A 23,585-nucleotide genomic window follows, 5' to 3' on the forward strand; every position below is an offset into this window, starting at 1 on the left:
GGTGGCATATGCCTTTAATCCCATCACTCAAGAGGCAGAGACAGGTAGATCTCTGTGAGTTCGAGGCCAGCTTGGTCTACAAAGTGAGTACAGAATACCCAAGGCTACACAGAGAAACCCTGTCTTGAAAAAAACAAAAACAAAAAACAAAAATTAAAGAATAGGAGGCCAGGGGGCTGGAGAGATGGCTCAGTGGTTAAGAGTACTGTCTGCTCTTCCAAAGGACCCAGGTTCAAGTCCCAGCACTCAACTGGCATCCCACACCTATCTGTAACCAGTACTAAAGGATCTGATACCTTCATGCTAGTGTACATAAAATAAATCTTAAAAAAAAAAAAAGAATAGGAGGCCAAGAGTTTGGAGAATAGTGTGTGGGAGGGCATGGGTGGATTTGGATGGGAAAGGGGAGGGGGATGATGTAAATAGAGCACACACATAGACAATTCTTTTTTTAAAATGATTGTTCTGAGCTACTCATATAAAGATGAAGCTAGAGAAATGTCTGCTTTTACTATACAGCACAGTGCATAAAGACTTAAAATCAAACAACCAAGCTAATCCAACTTCGCAGACAGATGTACAGAGAAGGAGAGGGGGGGGGAGGGAGGGAGGGAGGGAGGGAGGGAGGGAGGGAGAGAAACAGACAGACAGAGGGAGACAGAGATAGACAAAGACAGAGACAGAGACAGAGACAGAGAGAGACTCCTATCTATTTATCTGATAACTCAAAAGCAGAAAATTTCCTCAAAACTAGCCTTAGAAAACTAGCCTTATTTTAACTTGGAAAGTGTTGATTTATTTCAATTTAGAGATTAAAGAAATGTTTTGGGTTTTTTGTTGTTGTTGTTGTTGTTTTTGCTTGCTTGCTTGCTTGCTTTTTAGGAAAAAAATGAATTAATTAATGTGGTTGTGTGTGTGTGTGTGTGTGTGAGAGAGAGAGAGAGAGAGAGAGAGAGAGAGAGAGAGAGAGAGAGAGAGAGAGAGAGAGAGAAGGCCCAAGTGTGGAAGTCAGAAAACACATGGAAGTTGGCTTTCTCTTTTCACTATTGAGTCCTGGAGACTGAACTTGGGTCCTGGGCTTGCTAGCAAGCACTTTGACCTACTGAGTCATCTTGCCAGACCATTTCATGCTTTAAAAAGGAAAAAACAAAAAAATTGATTTATTGGAGTGTTTTGGCTGCATGTGCGAATATGTACTAAGAACTTGTGTACCTGGTTCGGAAGAGAGAGTTGGGTCCCACGGACCTGGAGGTCCAGGCGGGACTGATCCACCATTTGAGTACTGAAAACCAAACCTGTGTCCTCTGCAAGAGCCACAAGTGCTCTTGACGATGGCGCTTTCTCTAGCCCCTCATTTAATGTTTTTCTAAGTATTTCGTTTTTGAAACTATAACACAATTTCATCACTTCCTCCTTCTCATCCCTCCCTCCAACCACCCCCACAGGCCCCCTCCTTGTTCTCTTTCAAATTCATAGCCTCTTTTTTCATTAATTGTTGTTATACACATATATGTTTAAGTCTGTACACATATATTCCTAAATGCATAAGTATACTCGGTTCAGTCTGTCTTATGCTATCTGTATTTGCTTTCAGTGCTAGCCATTTGTCACTGCATAACCAATTGGGATTCTCTTCTCTTGAAAAGACTATTATTTCTCCTGCTCTCAGCATTCGTCAGGTGCCTCTGGCTCTTTGTGTAGGGTTGAGTACTTTTTTTTTTTTTTTTTGAGACAGGGTTTCTCTGTGTAGCCCTGCCTGTTCTGGAACCTGCTCTATAGACCAGGCTGGCCTCGAACTCAAAGATCTGCCTGCCTCTTCCTCCTGAGTGCTCAGATTAAAGGTGTGCGCCACCACAGCCAGCCTTGAGTCCTGTTTAACAAACCTTTCCCTTGAGACTGAGAAATCACACGCTGCCATCCACCCTTCGCTCCTACTCCATCCTGACTTACACATCTCATGGCGTCCATCTTCCTATACTCCGTATACCCACTCTACCATCACCAGCTCTGGCGTTTAAAACTTCTTCATTGAATATCTCTTGTTCTGGGGCTCACAGACCTCCCCCACCCTTGGATAAGAGCATCCTTTGCCTCCTCTTCTATTCACATCCTCAGCCTCACAAACCGACAGCACTGCATACCCCAGTCACAGACCAACCCAGGAAGCCTTTCTCACTAAGAAGCTATGGATGTCAGAATCCTAAGCTGTTTTTACCACAGTGGAGAGAGTCTACCTGAAATGGCAACCTATACAGACAGGCAAGAGACAGGTGTCAACAAGACAGTATTCTAATGGCTGCCCAAATCCATGAATCCAGGCAAACCTTTTAAAATACAATAAAAGTACAGCCGGAGAAATGGCTTAGTGGTTAAGAGAACTGTGGCTCTGCTCCCTGCGCCCATGTTAGTCAGTTAATGGCTGTCTGTAACATCAGCTGTATGGGACCCAATGCCCTCTTCTGGACTCTGCAGGCACCTGCTCCTATATGCACATATACACATAATTTAAAAATAATAAAAATAAACATTTTAAATATACAATAAAATAACATACTGAATTCCCCCTTGATTTCATCAATCACACCTGGGATTCTGCCTATGCAAAAGGGCACGATTATCTAATAGTCCCGTAAGGGCAATTGGCATATAGACTCTTTACCATTTTTATCATTTAAAAGATACCCGTTTGACTTTCACATGAACTCTGGTGCCCCATATTTGACCACGTCCCCTGGATGGAGAGGCCTGGTAGCACTCAGAGGAAAGATAGGAGGCTATCAAGAAGAGACTTGATCAACCCTATGAGCATATACAGGGGAGGAAGTCCCCCTCAGTCACAGTCATAGGGGAGAGGAGTAAAGGGAAAATAGGAAGGGAGAAATGGGAGGATACAAGGGATGGGATAACAATTGAGATGTAATATGAATAAATTAATAAAATATATTAAAAAAATAAAAATAGTAAATAAATAAAATAATAAAAGACGCCTGCTTATTACATCCACACTGTTATTGCTAAACCTTGACTATAACCCCTTTTTTGAAGGTTTCTTTCTAGATATGGCTCATTTGTCTCCATTCGCCATGCAGCCTGGTCCTCCATCACGGTTTAATAAGAAACACAGACTCAGTGGTTCGTAGCCACTTCTCCCGCTGTATAACTCAGCCCTTACTTGCAGCAGAATCGTCACCACATGCAATGGTACTCACACTTCTCCTAGCTGATCTCGTCATATTTCACACTCAGAACAGAGCCACAAGACACTCTGTTACCCCGTGTCTGCTGGCGCAGGACGCTCAGCACAATGTTTTCAGGTGGAACTTCCCTTCCTACATGACACGCAGACACGGGAACCCCTAGTGTCACAGACTACATCATCAGACCACACAAGAAGTGTCTGTCGGGACTGTCCTCATCTGTCCCTGGCCATGGCATGCTAATCTATCAGACTCGCTATTCCATCTAAATTATGGGGTTCTTCTGTGGTCTCGATAGCGTGGCTCCACGGCAAGATGCTTCTACTGGCTTCACCTGAGAAGCAGCAGGACCCTAAACCTAAATGACAGGTGAGCTGCTCACCCCTGTGATGGAAAAGATGACGGGGGCCTTCACACCTCGGTTCTCAGAGGGACACATCCAGCTCGCTCGCTCACTCTTGCATCTGAGAAAAGCTATTCCAACTATGTAAGAACTTCCAGAAATGAACCAATGGCCCTCAGTCCTCAGTCCTGGACCAGCACAGGGTTCTGGGCACTAAAAGCTTGCACTTCCAGTTGCAATGGAGACACGTAGGGGGTTAAAAACTTCAAAACAAACAAACAAAAATCCCATCCGACCCACCCTTCAAAATTACCCTGATTAGCAAAACAAATGGGCTGGTGAGGTTGTCCCAGAGGTAGCATGCTCACCTGACATGCAGGAAGGCCTGCATGGGGAGATGGGTTCAATCTCCAGGACAGAAAAAAATAAACAAACAAAAACCTCAAAGAAGCAAAGGAAACCTTATGTAATAATTCAAGTGAATCCCACTCTCAAAGAGATTATGGCTTCTACTATAACACTAAAATCCTTCTTTCTTGGTGTTGGTGATGGTGGCTTTTTGAGACAAGGATTCTCTGTGTAGCTGTAGCTGTCCTGGACTCACTTTGTAGCCGAGGTTGACCTTGAACTCACAAAGATCTACCTGCTTCCAACTCCCTGAGTGCAGGGATTACAGGTGTGTACCACCACCCCCGGTTTCGTGAGCTCAGAGATCTACCTGCCTCTGCCTCTTGACTGCTGGAATCAAAGGCATGCACCACCACTTCCCAGCTAAGAAAAATCTTTTACCAGAAGGAAAAAAAAAAAGCCATTGTCAAGAATTAAAATACAAAAGAGACACTATCTACAGTACATGTGACAAGGAAAAGACCTTGTATATGCAGGCACTTGTGACGTAATACCATTACTAAATAAGTACTCCAGCTTCTATCCAGCCTCTCAGCAGAACCGAAGGGGCTTCCCCTGGCCCCTACATTGCTCCATCATCCCGTCTAACATCCAGTTGTGATCATTCTCACCGGCAAACAAATATGCTATGCTTCCTGTTGCCTAGTAACTAAAACATTTTTTTTTAAAGCCACCCTCTCTGGACCTGCTTCCCCAAATCAGCCAGAACTCTTGCGTTTGGGTTTCTGCTCTCATTTGCGTAGAGCTACCTGAAGAAGATGTCTTTATGGTGTGTCTTCAGTGCATCCCCTCCCATTAGCCCTTGGTCATGTTAGGCAAGCACACCGCCCCTAAACTACACTCCGGCCTGTTAATACAGGCATACTGCCAGTGTTTTCTCCCTGCAGATACACACACAACAAATGTTGCTTTTTTTTAAAAAAAAAAATTATCTAGGTGGTAAGATAAAGGACAATCTCTTCGTAATGGTTTAGCACTGGCTGAATTATTTTTTAATGAGAGATTTATGTTATTTTCTAATCAAGGGGAAAACCGATTCCATCTTAGATAAAGTGAGCGTCTTTGCTTTATGAAGCACTCCATCTGTGGCTTGTTTCAAAAGTGAAGAATTGGGAAGAAAGCTAAGACAAATAAGCGTGTTTGTTTTCAGTAGAGAAACACCTACTAAAATATGCAGCAGTCCCTCATTTCTGAGAAACATTTGCAAGACTTTTTAGAAGCGTACATTCTAGGTCCATATTTTATCTCCCTAGCTGGAGATGATTATCTCGCCTTGGGCAGAGGAGAGAGAGAAGGATAAATGGTGGTTGGGGGGGGGGGGTCTCGGAAAGGCTGGGAGGAGCCAGATCTGAAACACTCCTTGAGTCATAGCACATCCCTTCCCTCATCTCGTGTGTTCTCTCTTCCTATAACAGCTCATTCGCCCCACCACACCCATCAGAACACTCACGAACTTCACCTCCTCTCCAAGTGCGGAAGCTGCCATGGTCCTCATTTCCAAGTTGCCCCCCTGGTACCACTTTCCTTTCCCAGCTTGTTCTGAACAAGCCTGTCATTTCCCTCTCGTGTTCATGAGAGCAACAAAATTCTCACCTTAGCACTCAACAGCTAGAAACATACTTTTGGGCAATAAGCCTACAGTACTCAAAATTTTTTTTAATTAGAAATAATTTTATGATAATTTTAAGGGAATATTTTCCAATAATCAACACTCTTATAGGTGTGAAATGTCAATTTTATGATGGTTTATCAATATGTATTTACTGGACTCAATAGGTAGAGTCAATCACTTCTTAAGAACAAAAATGGCACGGGGTAAATATATATATACATACACACACACACACACACACACACACACATATACACATATATATCTACACACATAGAAAGTCTAAAGAAATGTGTGTCAAGTGGTAACGATACTCCTTTGGGCTACTGGATTGGGGAGATAGTTGTTGCCTTCCCTATTATCACTGCATTTTTCTTGAATGTTGTGGTTTTCACAACTACTTAAAGAATTTTAAAAGTAAATGTGCTAACTAGTAAATGCTCAAAGAGAAAGAGAGGGAGAGTAAGAACAAGAAAGCAGAGCAAGTATTCCTCTAGTCAGAGGGGGGAGGACACTGGCCTGAATCTTGAGTCTCCAGCGAACCAAGCAGTCCACTCTTTAGAGTGTACATCTATCAGACCTCAGCCAGATCCAAGGCGAGGCAAAAACACACAAGTGTGGTTTGGGCGGTGCAACTCGGTGGCAAAGAACACACTTAGCATGCAAGAGATAGGAGTTCCATCCCAGCAATCCAAAAGGAAGAGGATTGCTTCCACAGCATACGTGGGGCCATTTCAAAGGCTTGGGGCAGACAGTCAAAGAGTGAACTCAGGAACGGTCTATTCACAGAGCTGCTCATGTTCCTGGAATCAGGGCTCCCCACCTTTACTTTGGCATCTGAAGCACAAGGAGCTACTTAAGAGCGGGTTGTATGTTTTCCAGAAGTAAATCTCTGGGACAGGTATTGTGTGCGCAGGCGCCGAGGGGAGGTGCTGGCTGTGCAGGAGCTCCGAGCCGGAGCCTCAGCTATCTCTTTTGGCAGAGGTTCTCAGGGATGAGACCATGTCTAGTGGGGATTTTCTCCAGCTTTGACAGCCTTGGCCCCACCAAAATACACAGCTTTGTTTCCCCCATACATCACTCCTTGGGAGTCTTCTGGGTTTTTCCTTTCCAGCATCCACAGGTCAAATACTGTGTGTTCCCAACAGTCTGGGAACTTCTTGGAGCAGCAAAGGGACTTTGGTTTTGCTCAGCACTCCTTTTGAGTTTCTATTGTGTTGGATTTCCCACTCCCCCTACCACGTCCCCAGAGAGTAACTTCCTCCTTGCTCTAATAACTTGGACCACAGTCAAGGTTGATGTGTTTCTCCATTTTGCAGGCTATTTTCTTCAGAAGAGACAAAACAGAGGCCAGCAGGGTAGCTGAGGTTTGTCAGCAGCCTTAGGAAGTCAGCAGCCATTAAGAATACACAAAGAAAAATGTTATCAAACAAATACAAAGTAGACAGAACAAGACATCAGAAATAGAAGTGTTCAAAATGGAGAACTTATGCTCTGCAGGGACTCCCCAGAAATGTCTTGTCCTAAGAACTCACTTTTTAAAAAGAATGGATTTTTTTTTTTTTTTACGCCTCAGGAGATGACACAGTAGGTAAGAGTGGTTGCTCTGCAAGCATGAGGACCCAAGTTCAAATCCCCAGCATTCAACACAAAAACCCACACATAACACCATGTGCCTATAACCTCAGTATTGGGGCCCAGAAACACACAAATCCTGAGAGCTTGCTACTTGCTGGCCATCCAACCTAATCAAAAGGGAAAGACCCCACCACAAGCCAGTAATGTGGAAATGACAGAAAAAAGTGCCCAATGGCCTTTTTTTTTCCTTTCTCTACACTCATCTGCAGACCACACACACACACACACACACACACACACACACACACACACACACACACACACACATTCATTTGTCTATGGGAAAGGAAAGAAAGACTCCACAAAATGCCTTCTCTCTAACTGAAACTGAGATACAGGATTCTCCCATTCAAGGTGATAAAAGCAGTGTGATCCCCAGGGACACGAGGAAATTAAAAACTAGGCAAAGAGGAGCTGCAGAGATGGCTCCACAGTTAAGAGCACTAGCTGCTCTTCCAGAGGGCAAGGATTCAATTCCCACCACCCTTGTAGCAACTCACAACCATCTGTAACACAAGTTCCAGGAGATCCAATGCCCTCTTTTGGCCTGTGTGGGCACTACAGGCAAAACACCCATAAAACGATAAAATAAAATAAAATAAAATCTTAGGGGTAGGAGTGAGACAGGGTCTTTCTAGTTAGGCCTGGCTGGCCTTGAACTCCCTGGCTGGTCTCAGTGATCACCTGCTTCTGCCTCCTTGGAATGCCAGGCCAAAAAATAAATCTTTAGAAAGATAGGTAGATAGATAGAAAGGTGATAGATAGATAGATAGATAGATAGATAGATAGATAGATAGATAAAGAGTCATCTCTTCCAGAGTGGAAAATGGGTTCAGTCTGAGGCACACGGTATTTTAATTTTAAGAACTGACATTTTTATGAGTGATATGTGAAGTGCCTTTTTTCTTGAAATTATGAGTCCAACTGTCAGTGTTTCTCATCACTGAGGAAAAATTAATTCCTTTCACACAGCACTCTAAGTAAAGTCAGTATTCAAGAAATCCACTTTTATGTCAGAACTCTTTTTCCAAGATGAAAATAATGAATCAGCAAAAAAAGTTTCTCCTTTTTTTGCACTTAGCAGCAATTTCCAGCCACTGCCAATGGCTGCATTTTACACAGTCAAGGCAGGCATGGTGTCCTACTTGGGAGCCCAAGCAGGAGGATCTCTATAAGTTCCCAGCCATGCTGATCTACACAGTGAGTTCCAGGCTAACCAGGGATCCACAGTGAGACCCTGTCTCAAAAAAATAATAATAATGGGCTAAATAAAAAGATATCAAAATTGTCTCCATCGTGGCAGGACTCAGAATCAAATACATGCCAGGATTCCTTACCCATAGTTCCTGGACTCAAACCATGAAGCCTGTATTCTGGCATGAATAGTATTTGAAAATTAAAACACACTGCATACTTCAGAATCACACTCTGGCATTTCACCTGGGGAGAATTACTGAATTCTGAATGGTGAAGAGTAGAACCCAAAAAGCAAGGAAACAGTGGAAATGGAGAGGGCAATGTTTCAGAACTATAGAGGTCTTTGCTTTGCTTTCAGATCCACAGAGAGGGAACAGACACCTGGATAAAATAGCAGAAAAACAGAAGGACAGGGAGAGAGGTCTCAGAAGACAAAAATGTGACTCCTCTGATGGCTGAAGGCGAACTTATAAGAACCAACAAAGGAAGGAAGATGAAGGCCAGTCCTGATGTTTAAGCAGAGAAAATAAAATCAAAAGATAGCCCCCAGAAATGTCCCAGAGCACAGCCTACAGGGCTGGCGAAGCAAGTGCACGTGTGGGGATGAATGCCTTTGCAAAATCTACCCACACAAAGTCACGGTGGTAAAAAGTCGGCTCTCTCTGGAAAATGTAAATCAACGGGGGAAAGCGAGGTTAAGTTAAGCAAGGCCGAAAGACCTGACTGACCTACAAGGGACACATTCGACGCCACAGATAGATTGCTCTGTGAGACAAGGACATGAGCGGGGTTCCGGCTGCATGGATTTTTAAAATTGCTTTGCATGGATAATGATGAGAAAAATATCACCAGCTCCATGTGGTCTGCAATAAGTCTACAATAAACAAGAAGGCTGATGTAAAGATAGATAAATCTCCCCCGCCCCCAACTTCTACCCTGATTCCCCACGTAAGGCCTAACTCCTACTTTGTCCCAGATGCCGGTCAACAAAGCCATTGTCCACTCACTTGCTCTGCCCTTCTGTCCATTTCACTGAGCTGGAGCTCCCAGCAGCCATTCTAGAAGAGAAGAAAGGTAGGAGATGGGGAATATGGGGAGGAGGCATGGTTCCGGCAAGCCCCCTGGCTCCCGGAATCCAGGGAGAAGTTTTGAAACGAACGGTCTTGTCAAGAGTGCTGAAATACATGCCCAGTCCCACTGGTTGGGGTCCAAGGCACCCTCAGAAAAGCTACACAGAGTCTGAGCTTTGGAATCAGATCTGGGCTTGGGAATCCAAGCTCTCCCGCTAACCGGATGGGGACTTGGAAAGCGATGTGACTCTGTAGGATGTGTTAACTCGTCTGTAACACGGGTGACAGTGCCTGGGGTCCAGAAGCCAAGATGCAGTGGCCTAGGAGAGCACCTGAGGTCATCTTCTCCGACTTGTTAGAAACTGCAAGTGAGCTCTTAGACTGTTGAAAACCAGCCCCACCTGCTGTCCTTGTTTTCCTTTTTTTTTTTTTTTTTAAGGCGCAAAGAGAAGCTCTATACATATTTGGCAGCAGTGGGGGGGGGGGGGGGAGGCCACCCATGGCTGTTCAGCAGCTGGGGGGCCCCCCTCCATGGTTGTTGTACATCTTATGTGAGCAAAGCCTGTCAGTACAACCTGGAGTGGACACATCTAACTTCAGACTGTTCCAATCAACATCACACCGATACAGTCCAGATTGTAGACTTTGTACATGCAGAGCATTTCTTGATAAGATAATATAATGGTTGCATCAGTGATAGCGCCAGTGGAAACTTAAATACTCAGTGAAGGTTCATGGGCACGGCGCCTTTGAAGAATTGTAAAACATTCAACAAAGAAAGACCACACTGAGGCTTCCCAATAGTCCTTGTCCCTGCTCCAGACAAAACCATCCCATTTACATTTTTGAAAATTTAATGTTAAATAGACCCCTCCTAATGGGAGAGGGAGAAAAGCCTCTGAGTGCCACTGTGAGCTATGCCCCCTTTTAGGCCTAGGCCTATGGTCCCTTCAGAAGCTATAAATACCATGAAAATGATTTAAGCAGGAGTAAGTTCCTTACCCCTTTAAGGTGGCTCCTAGGTTCATCTGATTCCAGGTCATGCATTCAAGCTGGGAGGTCATTTGGTATAAATTGTCACTGCGGAAAACATCACAGTTAGAAGCACAGCCACATACACAAGGACAGCGCTATTTCTTTAAATGAAATTGAGTTTTTACTTTAGAGCAGGTACCTCCGCGTTTTCCAAAATGATGATGAATATGTGAATCTGAAATGCTTTTCATTTTATACCACTGATCTCTGCATACACACACACACACACACACACACACACACACACACACAGCAGAAAAGGTGAGAGTAATTTGGCTATTAAAGAAAAAAGCCTCAGTATAGTGAACTTTGGAGTTTCTAAAGAGATATTAAACCTTGGAGGGGAATGGGCAGGGGAGTAAGGCTTTGAATGGTAACACAGGCTGGATAGCTCAACATTAAAATTAAAGGCCTGAAGCTGAGAATAAAATGACAGCAGATTAATTATTCGTGAAAAGGCCATTACGTTTGTTTAATCAAAAGGATAAGTATCATGTGGATTATGAGGGTCCAAAAGGTCAGAGTGATAGGTGATTAATAGGCTAATACCCAAGGATGTGACGAGCAAAAAAACAGGGCAATACTCCCAGCACACAGGCAAGGAAGGATTTTGCATGTATTTTATAATTCTAGTGCAAGCCGAGTAAAGTTAAAAAAAAAAAAAAAACTTAAACAGCCCATGATTTACATTAATAACTCAAAGGTGAAAATATACTTCCATGTAAACCAGCCAAGAGCTGTTCTCTCTCCGTTGTGTTTCTCACTACTAACACATAAACCAGTGACCAGAAATCCACAGTGACCAAGCCCTGAAAGGGTTAATTATGAAATCTGAGGCCCAAGAGAGTAATGGTTTGTCTGGAAACCTTCGGCCTAAACGTATTACAGGAGAAAATTTTCACCCTACCTTCACAGCAGAAGTGAAACCGAGATAAGATGCGTCCAATACCTAATGCATGAAACCAGATCACAAATCCCGGACAATCTCCTGTCTTGTCCCAGCATTCCTTTCTGTTGCTTCATCTGGCACAAGCCATATGAGTTGTTTTTTTTTTTTTTTTAATTCAGAAAAGAGTTTTCTGGGCCAACTGAACTGAGAACTTGTGGAGGGCTGACAGAAGTCACACTGCTCTGAATCAGTGAATCCTGCGCGTGCTCCCTGGTTCTCAACCTTGCTTGATAAACAACAGCAGAGTCCATCTGACTCTCTTCTAATCTCTCTGCAAATTATTTAGAACTCATTAAGGCCAGAACATAGGCGGCTGAGGAGGGAAATCAGCTTCCAGGAGGAGATTTTTTGCATATGAAAAGTAAAATGACTTCAAACTCCAAGTATGTGTCGCTTCATTAATCAGTATATATCTGGGCCCCATCATTCATCCCTGGGTCTGACGAGTTATTATGCTACCACAATATCCTACATATCAACGGGGGAAAAAAAAAGATTAGTCTCTGCTGGAGCTTCTCCATTTGCTGCAGCAGCCCGTGCTGGTCTGTGCCACTGCATCTCACAATTCCACGAATTCTTTCTGTAAGGCTGATGTAATTAATTCCTGAAAGACCCCAACTTTTTATTAGACGGGCCAGCCTTGCAGCCTCTACCACAGCCCAGTTTCTTGAACTTTCTGTGGGCTGACAGTTCATTAATAAGTGGCCTCCTCCACAACCTCTCCGCTGGTTTTTGTTCTCCTATGCCTTTTCATCAAGCGACGCATTTATTAATCGTGCCATTAATCTCAGCCAACGAGCATTGTATTCCCCAGGTAGCTCTAGATTTTTGTCACTGATTTTTAAAAAATTGTTCACCAACTAAAATCACTCAGCTGCAGCTGACAATTTTTCCTGGGCCCCGTTGGGACGTGGGGGGGTCTCTCTGGGCTGATTTAATCCTTACATGAGACCCAGAATATGATCGTTTTCAAGAAAAGCTGGGAAATAAGGTGAGTGGCAGCAGTTGGTACATAAGGATGAATGACTCCCAAATATCTAGAGATTTTCCAGACTCAATGCACAGTCCCATTGATTGCTAATTGCGTCATACAAAAAGCTGTCACAAACAAATATCATTAAATGTATTTCCTTGATCCCTAGAAAGAATTTTCTCAAATACAGAATGTATATCTTATGTGTATGTGTTTTCCTACAAGATAACTAACAAAAACTCTGTATTGCACTGGCCAATATGGAAATCACTAGCCTGAAGGGCTTTTGAACACTGAAAATAGAGCCTCATTAAGATAAAGTTTGGGCTATACGGGGTCAAGTACAATGTTTTATAACAAGCTTCTTTTTCTTCTTATTTTAATGTGGCTACTAGCACATTTCAAATACACATACGGCTCATACTATGTTTCTACTGGACGGCGGTACTTACGAGTGGCATTTGGTATGTCCTGTTCCTTTGGAAGCATTTGGCATCTGTGTCTAGTTCTCATTTCCATCTGTATAATAATCATACTCTTACCATAATCTCATAATACAATTTTTAAATACTACTACTAATTCTAAAAAGATATTTTCTCACTGTGAGCTTTCTCTACAGAAGCCCTTAGGGATCAATGGGATTGTGTTTTGAGTCTATGTGAAAAATCAGAGCAAATTGCTGTTGGGCTCTCTGTGCCTCAGATTTCTCATCTATCGAGTGTGAAAATTAATCTTCGTCTCATTCTGTAGGGTATCGTAAGGCTCAGAGAGGCTGATTCTCATAATGGCTCTCCGAGGATGGTGTAGAGAGTATACTGTCTTATCTGGCACATTCGCACATTCTGGGTATCGCTCTCAACAACTTCATGAAGTCATCCCCACTATTTGTTAGACAAGGTCTGGGAGTCAAGGGGTTACCTGGTGCTAGAACGCCTGATGACACTCTTCCTGCTCCTTTAGAGGGTCCTGGGCTTGACTCAACGTCTGAGCCTGTACTATCATTTATACAACAGCAGGACAGAGAGAGGCTGGAGGTGAAAGATGACACACACAAAGGAACGTCAGGACCAGAGACTCCTGGAGGCTGCAAGGATGCAAGATGCCTCCTGTATCCCTTCCTACTCACTCTGCATGGTGCATTCTCCCTGCCAGGTGACTGACCTCCCAACCGACCCTTCAGTTGTTCTGATATCTCAGCTACAGGCCTTCAAAAGAGGGAAATGTAGAGAGATGGATTGGGAGAGAATGGGTAGAGGAAAATCCCCAAGCTACTAGCGGACTTCCTTAACCGTATCCTGCCTTCTGCTGGCTGGAGCGCCACAGAGGCTCAGGGGCTGCGTGGCACAGCTTTTCCTCTAAAGCCAATGGAAGTAACAATTACTGCTGCAGCACAAAGCACAGAATGTCAATGCGAGCTAAAGACACTGAGTCACACCATAGGCGGATTCTGATCTCCCTGGGCAATCAGGCAACACCCACCTCTCATCATGGAAGCCTGTGGAAAGAGGCAGCAGCATCCAGGGAATACTGACCTCTGGCAAATGAAGCATTTACTCACTGAGTGGCCATGGTCAGTCTCTGGCACTTCATCCCCAGAAGGGATTAGATAAGCAGGTGGTTTGGCTCAAGGCAGGCCCAGTGGTCACGTAGACAGTTCAGCTCCAACCATTAAGCTCTGCCTGATCGGAAGTGGACTCTGAAGCTACAGGCTGCTAAAATATATTCCCAAAGTCATGATATCCTTTATAATTTTAAGGAGATTTTTTTTTTAAGTCACTTGTTTCCTATGTAAGACATGTTTGAAGTCAGAGGCAAGGGAGAGAGAAAAGAAACTTCTATAGCTGGGATTAATGTGAGTTGGAGTAAAATAAAAGGAAGTCAGCCCTAGCAAAAAGGGGAACTTAAAAGGAAATCAGTAGTAGATCATATAGTTTGTTTTGGCCTGGATTGCAGAATTACTGTGTTCTTGACCTCTACACAAAAGAAAGGAAGGGGAGAAAAAAACTCCACTATTATCTAGACCAGAAACTCCCCTACTCTTCAAATGCTGTGGACGCAAGCACGTTTTCATCTTTAAGTGTGTTTACTATACTCAGCTGAACAAGGCAGAAAGGATCCTCTTGGAATCCGCTAACTAACCTGTTTGGGATCACAGTTCCTTCTGCCACTGCTTCTGTAGCTGGACAAAGAGAATCACAGCAGAGGCAAAGCTTCCCCATCAGATTAAAAGACAGTTCAACACTTTTGTTTTTTGTTTTATAAGTAGAGATACCAGGCAATGGTGGTAGGCCTTTGAGCTAAGGGCTTCTGCTATGACGGCCTAGCCCTGCACCAAAAGAGAGGTCTCCGTGGCCTTGCCTCTACCCCTTAAGCAAGGTGCATGAGGAAAGACTTCCACAGCTCTTTTCCTGCACTGATTTCCCCCTCCATGGCGCCATGGAGGCTGACTTCCCTGAACTTTCTGCCCAGCAGGCTACAGTGAATAATTATTTCATAGTCATTCTCTTGGTATTGTATTTTCCCTCAAGCTCACTGGCCAACCAAAGGAAACCCCACTAGGGATTCAATTTCTAATAATAAACACTTGGTTAGCACACACGTTACAGGAATATTTGGAACTAGATTTTTCTCCCTCCCTGGAGACGGATTCAATTCAAGCCTGTGGCTTTGACAACATGGCCCACCGCCCTGGATACCACTTTAGACCCTTCCACCTTCTGCCTGCTTCTGCAGGAAACAAACAGTGGTGTTGTAGCACATAAAAATATGCTGCATAATGTGCATGGATCCACAAGTGAAGACAGGCAAAATTAATGGTGATTTTATTTTGAGTACAGCTGTCGTCTGATTTACGACTTAATTGAAGTCCAGTCCACATGGCAAGTCATGGATATCCCTTTGACCTCCAGCTTCCAAAATTCCACAGAAACTCTATGGCTTCTAAGGTGGTTGATGCCCTGTAGGTCAGGGACTCTAGTGACCACATCAGTATTAGAGCATCATTAGCATTCCTTTGAAGCATAAGTTTTTAGAATTGAAGAAATGCTATCTGCTAAAGAGCAAAGATGGGGAAAAAAAATCTTCTCACTTAACCCTGTAGCACAGCTAAAGAAAGCCAAATAAAGCTATGGGCTAGAGCAGTGATTCTCACCCTGTGGGTTCCAACCCCCACAAGGGTCCCATATCAGATGTTTACATTACAATTCATAACAGTAGCCAAATTACAGTTGTGAGGTAGCAATAAAATAATTTTATGGTTGGGGTCACCACAACATGACCTGTATTAACAGGTCAAAGAATTAGGAAGGCTGAGATCCACCAGGCTAGAGAGATGGCTCAGCCCTTAAGAGCACTGCCTGCTCTTCCAGAAAATCAGAGTTCAATTCCCATGGAGGCTAACAACCATCTATAATTCTTGCCCTAGGTGATCTAACACTCCTTTTAGTCACTTTATGTATGTAGTACACAGACATACAGACAAACAAAACACCATACACATAAAACAAATAAATACAATTTTTAAAAAGACATACAAAGCTAATAGAAAAGGTAAAAGGGTGGGTAAAAAAACTTGAGTGTGGGGAAAAATCATTACAAATAGGAATATGTTTCAAACACAGTGCCCAGACTTTTTCAAAGTGGCTGTGAGGCTGGCTCACCCCATGCCATAGGGAGTGGCAGCTCCTACAGTAGGATTAGGCTAGCAAGCTGAAGAGACAAACAGACCTGGAAACAATGCCCAGCTAGCTGCCTTGTCTGGGTAGAAACTGCAATAGGTTCTGATGCATGAGGTTGGACTTCATTAATCCCCACTCTGGGAGATCATGGGGTCCACTCTTCCCTGAGACCGTGCTTCTGGTCAAGCACAAACCAGTTAAGCCCAAAAGAAGTGCTCCCAGACAGCACAGAGAGAAGAAAGATCTGTACTCTAGATGTCTTTTGGAGGCTTCTACTGTCCTGAGCATGATCCCAGTGCTATTTGCCCAACGGTAAAGATGAAGCTGATCAGATGTGCAGCTTGTTCTTTATGAGGGTCCCCTAACAATTACACAGTGGCTGCCTCTGGCTCTGTAGCCTGCCTTGTCTTGCCTTAGTGGGAGAGGATGCACTTAGTCCTACTGTGACTTGATGTGCCAGGGTGGGTTGGTACCCATGAGGGGCCTCCCTTTCTCTGAGGAGAAGGGGAGGGAAAATGGGGAAAGGGTGTAAGGGTGAGACTGGGAGGAGAGAAAGGAGGGTGCTGCGATCAGGGTGTAAAGTGGTTAAATAAATTAATTAATGGAAAAAGGAGGAAAAGTGCAACAACAAAAAAACGAAGCCGAAGGAGCCTGGAGATACTGATTTTGACTATACCCTCCAGGGAAAAGAGTGCCTATAACACTCTCTACAGGAGCTGCGAGTGAAGTGGACTTGCACTATGGGAGATAATAAGAATGGTGACACATGCCACCTTCCGGGAATGGCACTCAGCCATGTGACAGGGAGCAGAGTGCAGAGAGTAAAAGAATGGATTGGATCCTCACTATCTGAATTTGAGCCCAAAATTATGTTTCTTACCATGTCCCACTGGCGGAAAAAAACACATCTCACTTTCTTCCTTTGCAAAATGGAGGTGAAAACCCATTGCCCAACTCAAATAGTGATGTGGACTAAAGAAGACAATACCCCTAAGGTACTTTACACTGGCACCTGACCTAATAGGTCTATGAAAGCATTTGCACTTACTCTTCATGAGTAAAAGATCCTGACATAGAAAGGAGCACAATCCAAGGAAGTGGTCCAGATTCACTCAAGTTCGTAGTACAGATGGGCTTTGGACTCTCTTTATCAAGTTATCTTAAGTTTCTAAACTTACCTCCTCATCAGTAAACTGGAAATTATAGTATCTACCTCACAGATGGTCAGATCCGTGGATGAGCCGAGCACGCTACTGGAGAGACAAGAGAATGATGCAGGGGACAAAAGAGCTGAAACGCTGAGAATGTCTTCAAAGCAGACACTAGTACGCTAGGTGTACCATTTCCTATATCTCAAACCAGAGACAGAAACTAGATTCCGAGCCTGGGGAGACAGAGAGGGCTGTGGTGTGGGGAGCAAAGGAAAAGTAGTCTGCCTCGGGGTACCAAGTGCCGCAGCAAACCTTTCCCAGGTGTTCTCAACTTTACAACAAAAAAGATAAAGAGCCAAGGACCACACCACTGGCCATCTAAAATTCAGAAGTTAAGCCATGTAGCAATTAAAGTTTGCTCCCATTTTCTTCGCTGCTTAAGCATTGCACTCATGTAAATATTTAAACACCCTCCAAATGTTTTTTTTAGAACGAGAAAAGAAGTGTGCAGCCTCAGGTGTGTACGTGCCCACTCATCCTTCCTGTGGAAATTTTATGTGCATTTGGTAGAGGGATTGCTAATACTGTGAATCTGAGGTGAGAGGAGCATCAAAGACTCAGGAGAAGGCTTTAAGGGAGTAATCTCTTTTCTTACAGGGGTCACAATTGCTCTTGCTATGCTTCTACTTAGGAAATTTCTGTAGTAGGAGAAAATTGTGTTTTTATGAGATCAGCGTTTAAAAAAAAAGATCAAAACAAGTTTTAGAACGTCCTAGAAAGAATAAATGGATACACACATATTTATTTAAGGTCAGTCAACTATGACTAGTCCAGAGCTAGGCTAGAAAATGTACATAAAATATGGTCTTGGTGTAGGGCAATATAGTCTAGTGGTAATGTGAATGCTTGGCACAAAAATGGTCCCAGCGACAAAAACTGTAACAATCAGAATGACTTTCCCTGTCTTGATTAAAAACCATAGATTCATCCCCAAGTCAAAATCCATCACATATTCTCCCTAAATCAAAAATCCATAGTGGCAACTTCATTTGAAAAAAAATGATTCTAAGTCATAAATTGTGACTTCATCCAAAACACCCTCTTGTGGCTGCTCAGCCCTTCTGATGGCACCCTTCTCAGAGTCCCTCAATACTGGGCAGAAGCGAGGACACACACACACACACACACACACACACACACACACACACACACAAGTTACATCTTGCCCATCCCCTCCCCCAAGAAGGTACCGGCCCATTCCCACACCGTGCTCTTCTTCCTGACTGAGGGGACCAAGGTCTTCACACAGGGAACTGTTCCAGCAGCCTCCCTTATAGCTACTAGAATAACAACGATGACACTCTAGCAATAGACAGGAAGGATGTCTGTGGCCGGCTGCCACCACCCCCGTAAGGGAAGAGGCTTCCAGCAGGAGTGCACACCAATTTTGTACTCATGCTGGTGCTTTGACACCACTGGGACTGTGGCCTCTGGGTAGCATGCTGCCTTGGCAGTGCCAGCCCAGGACGGCTTTCTAGCTAGGGAAGGGAGAAAAGGCAAGTGATCATCTCTGTTCCCTGTGCATACATGTCTCTCCCTCCTGCCTGAAGAAAAGTGATGCGCAACCCAAGATCCAATTAGAGAGGATGCATTTTTCACACCAAATAGAAAAGGTTTCTTAGTCTGTGCCTCTCTACTCGATGGGAGAATCAGACCAGCCCTAAAGTCAATTTCATAAATGCACCTGAGACCCTAAAATTCACCCCTGCATTGCAAGCTTCAGAGTCTAGAGCATGGACGCGCCCCTCCTCCACCTGGGGGACTGGAGGTCCCCAGGCGCGGCCAGTCTCCCACCCAATCTCCCAAGACAGACGCTTTTCCTTCCTTCATTACCTCACTACCTCCTTCCCTTGACGTCAACCTCCCGGAGCTGAGGGGCTGGAGGATGGGGATGGGTTTGGGGCAGTCGGTGTCAGGATCCTCTCAGTACCGGGGAGGAGGGAGCGGTGAGGTAATGCGCACCCAATCCTCTGCAGCCAAGACCGGCCTGCAGCACCTTCCAGCCTGTCAGCCTGTCGGGACGGTGTGTATGCATCGCAGTTACTAAGCAACGCTATCTGAGAAGCGGGATGCCGGCCAAGTTCACCCAAAGTTGAGGAATAAATTTGGGGAAGAAAAGGTGCAGAGTGGAACTAGAGACCAGAGAAGGGGGAGGGAGCAGCCGGTCTTCCTTCCCCCGGGAACAAGAAGGAAGGGCTTGCTTGCTTGCTGTGTGCGCCCTTGCACACGCTTCCCTGAACACCCGCCTAGGGTCTAGCTCCAGAGAGCACACACGGCAGCCACAAACCACGTCCACAAAAGCCTGCCAAGGGCCAAAACTCTTGAGAGGAAGGATGTGGCCCACTGTATGCAGCTTTAAGTAGTTTGGCCTATGAAGCCAGTTGGCGCTGAAGGCTTTAGCTAGAAGAACGGAGAGTGAGACCTTAACCCTTGCTCCTTAATTTTTGATACTGGGGAGGTTGAAGGGCTCCCAACAAAAACCGTTAAGAAATAATATGACTGGGCATGGTGGCGCATGCCTTTAATCTCATCCCTGGGAAGAGAGAGACAGGCGGATCCCTCAGTTCGAGGCCAAACTGGTCTGTAGAGCAAGTACCAGGTCAGAAAAATTCTGACTCTAAAAATCAAGGAAAAGGAACAACCCGTGAAGGCTGCAGCTCCTTTTTTTTTTTTAATCTCCAAACATAATGGCCTTCATGTATATCAAAGCAAGAACCCTGGGCACCTGCTTAGAGTGTCTGGTTTCCTTTGCCTCCTGTTATCAGCGAAGCCCAGGCTCTGGTGTTCCCTCGCTGCCGGCTCACCTACACCTCGGGATCGCCAGGACCCAGTACTGGTGCTCCGCACCTTCTTACCTGCTGTAGGGCGTCCTCAGCAGCAGGGCCTGGCTGCCTGTGCAGCTGTCAGTAGGGGTGTGGCAGCCATACACCGGGGGCGGCACCGAGTATTGCTGCTCGCCTGCCAGAGAGCCAAGGGCAGCAGTGAGCGGGACTCAGGAGTGTGAGGCACAGGAAGGGGTTCTGGTGTGTGGGAGAGCGCGTGCTGACCCTCGGACTGTGGAGCCTGGCGCCAGCTGTGTGAGGCCGGCTCTGAGCTCAGGGAACTTCCTCATTTAGGTTAAATTGCAGTCATTCTCTGGCTTTGGTAGCCTTGCCTGGATGGCATTTTTCCATAACATACTTTAAATGAAAGAAGATTCCATCTTTCAAATAGAGTAAACAAGCTATTATTTCTAAGGTCCTTTTGGATACGCTCTACTTGCTTCCTCAATTTGCTGGGGCTAGGAAATTCGGGTAGGAAGCGGTAATATAGATGGAGGCACTGGCCAAAGACCCGCATCTTTCCCATCCACTTACCCAGCGAGCCCTGCTGACCCATGGGGTCCTCGTGTTTGAAGGAATGGTTGGGAAATTGCGCCGCGTGGTGCGGGGGCGTGTGGCCGTAGCTGGGCGCCCCATCGAAAGTGACCGTGCTGTACCCTAAAGAAGTAGCAAAAAGAAGCAGCGTCAATTCGAGTCCTGAAAAGGCAGGGGCATTGGGGCTACTAGAACGTGGTGGGGGTGGGGGAGGGGCGCGCGGCAGGTACCTGATTCCCGAATTCAAGTCAGCTGTAGAGTGCTCCCCGCCCACCCCACCCCCACCCGCAGGACTTTAAGCTCTGTGGCTGAAACCCACCCTATCTTTTTCCCAGTTAAAATCCCGAGCTCTCCGCCGTTCCCCACTTCTTCTATGCCTCAGCCCTCCAATGCTGAACGGAGCCTCCAGCAAGTTAGGTGTAAAAACCCTCACCCTCCTCCAAACCGAGAAGTTGCCTTTCTCAAAAACAAACAACACCGTGGCTCTCGCGCAGGGGCGGCTTGGCCCAGAGGACTGAGTTTCCTCCGCTGACCCTGTTTTGACTCAGGGCTGTAAATCAGCCGGCTGCCCGCCCCCCCCCCCCGCACCAACTTTCATTAATTACTCGGAGCCAGTTCAACGGTCTGCACTTTAAATGTAGAGAGTAATTACCAGGGTATATTACCTCTCTGGGATGCACAGCCTGACACCAAGACACCCAACGCCTTTAGGAAAGCTTGTAGGGGCAGAAAGAAAGGACCCTTACAGTTGGGTTGAGTCCTTCTCCCCGCCCCACCCCTCACGCCTACCTGGAGCCTAAGAGAGCCTAATCCTGACCACTGCAGTGGTGATCATCCTTCTTGCCCTACAGGCCAGAAAAAAAACGTTTTAACTTTTTATTGATTCTTTGTGAGTTTCACATCATGCACCTCAGTCCCACTCATATCTCTGTCCCCTCATATCTGCCCTTCACTCTTTCAATGCCCCCCCCCAAACAAAGAAAACTTATTTCAAAGTGTGGGGGGGAAACTGTCACTACCTGTGCCTGGGCAGTAGCTTCCCTGTTGAGAAACAGAGGCTGAGGCTCTTCCTTAGATCTCAAATGGATGAAAAGCAATGTGGAGTCTTGAAAATCTTATACTTGCATGATATTACTAAATTTCTATAAGCACATACCCCACCTGTTTTGCCAAAGCTCAAGTTGATGCGGAAGGGGCATGATGGGGTGGGGCCTCCCGGTCCCTTGGGGGTAAAAAAAAAAAAGCCTAGACTTGCATGATAGAATGCAAATAAGAGCTGGCCAGTCCGTCAGAGCTGCTACCCCCCTTCCCTTCCGGGCCATCGGAGCAGCCCCAAGAGCTTCCTACTGCGCAGTCCCTAAATCCAAATAAATCGTAGGGGCCAAGGAAGAACCAAGCGCCCACCCTTGCAGCAGCTGACCAACGCTCTTCAGTAAGAGGTTGGCCGGCCACCTCCACCTTCAAAATACAGAGGGGACACCCAGGACCCAACCAAAGCTCCGAGCTTCTGTGAGGTCACTCCCAGAGCAAATTCAGGCGAATGGGAGGAACAGGGCACGATGGGAAACCAAGTTGTGTCCTGGGAAGACTAAGTACCCCAGAGCTGTATGGTTAGTGACTGAGGAATCAGCCAGCTTTTCAACCCGGGTGATCCCAGAGTGCCTCTGTTTCTCCGATTGTGAAGTGGGAAAAGATAATCCCCAACTTTAATAGCTCTTGGGCGCAGATCAATACGTACGTATGACCTTCCAGAGACTTCCTTTTGAGAGAAGGCCTGATCCTACTCGAGCCTACAGCTTACAAACAAAATATGAGTCCCGACACCCACCCCAGTTTTCCTAGCAGAAACGCAAAGTTTGTGAGAGAGCACTTAAACAAACAAAAACAAAAACAAAAAAAAGGGAGGGGAAGGTAGATGCAATAAATAAATTTTCTCTAAACGAACCCTTCTCCATTCCTGAGCAGAGCAGCCAATGACCTTAGGCCACGCACAATCGCTGGTAGCGAGAGCTGCTGGCGCCGGGATGCAGCTCACGCCGATGACCTAAACTTTGTGTTCCCGAACTCCATCTCAAGGATGCAGGTGTCGGCAAGGCTCCCAGGCCGCCTGCTTATAGAAGAGACCCGCGGGCAGCGGCAACTTCGGGGCCCCTCCCTTGGGGCTCCTGGGAGGGGCAGCAGTGAAAGCAGCGGGGACCGGAGGGACAGCTCTTTTAATCAGAAGCTTATCAGACCTGGGGCTGATTAGGAACCCGCTGTACCCCGCACTGAGCTGAGCCCAGCTCGAAATGGGCGGGAGTGGGAGCCGGGGGAGAGACTGCTGACTCCGCGAAGTATCAGAGTATTCAAAGGCTTCTAGTCCAGGCCTTGGAGGGAGAGACCCTGGAAGCCAAGGTAGCCACTTTCCCACGGTTGGTCTGGACCAGGGTCGGGAAAGCAACCTTGACTTTGAGGGAAGGAGCTCTGAGCTCTCCTCCCCTGCCTCTACTGCGGAGGAGCCCAGAACAGTCTGCCCCAGCCTGGCCCTGGGGAGTTGCTGGGGGGGGTGGGGGTGGGGGGTCCTACAGCAAGCTAAGCCTGGAAGGTGTTCCGGGAAAGCCAGCTGCTACGGGATAGGGGGAGTCCTCCCACCCGACTGTCCTTGAGAAAACCAGAGAGGGGGCTTTTGGCCCCATCACAGTTGGTTAAGCTACCAAGCTAAGGGCAGAGCAGTGATTCCCCAGGGCCTAGGCTCACTACAGGACTGGGGAGGGGGGAATGAAGGCGTGGGGGTCAGAGGCTGTCGGACTAAGAAAACACACACACACACACACACACACACACACACACACACACACACATGCGCGAGCGCGCTTGCTTCTGGGTCCTGACAGACTTTGCAACCATCTAACCCTCACAAGTTGTTCAGGGCCTATTCA

At 45.9% G+C, this 23,585-nt stretch overlaps 1 protein-coding gene across 6 annotated transcripts in view; it reads right to left on the reverse strand.

Annotated features, from left to right (window-relative positions):
- Positions 1-23,585, reverse strand: part of WT1 (WT1 transcription factor) — a 46,293-nt gene that overhangs the window by 19,532 nt on the left and 3,176 nt on the right. For 2 of the 6 annotated variants that reach the window (XM_084775600.1, XM_084775599.1), the window contains exons 2-5: positions 20,668-20,790; positions 20,167-20,269; positions 10,468-10,545; positions 9,403-9,453 (exon numbers count right to left, since the gene is read on the reverse strand). In XM_084775600.1, the coding sequence (XP_084631726.1) occupies positions 9,403-9,453; positions 10,468-10,545; positions 20,167-20,269; positions 20,668-20,790 (355 nt within the window). Of the gene's footprint in view, positions 1-9,402; positions 9,454-10,467; positions 10,546-20,166; positions 20,270-20,667; positions 20,791-20,986; positions 21,098-22,612; positions 22,924-23,564 lie in introns of those variants that run through there. The other 4 variants (XM_084775603.1, XM_084775602.1, XM_084775604.1 and 1 more) reach the window with 4 other exon arrangements.

This window comes from Acomys minous (assembly GCF_964271855.1).
Source record: "Acomys minous genome assembly, chromosome: 3".
NCBI lineage: Eukaryota > Metazoa > Chordata > Mammalia > Rodentia > Muridae > Acomys > Acomys minous.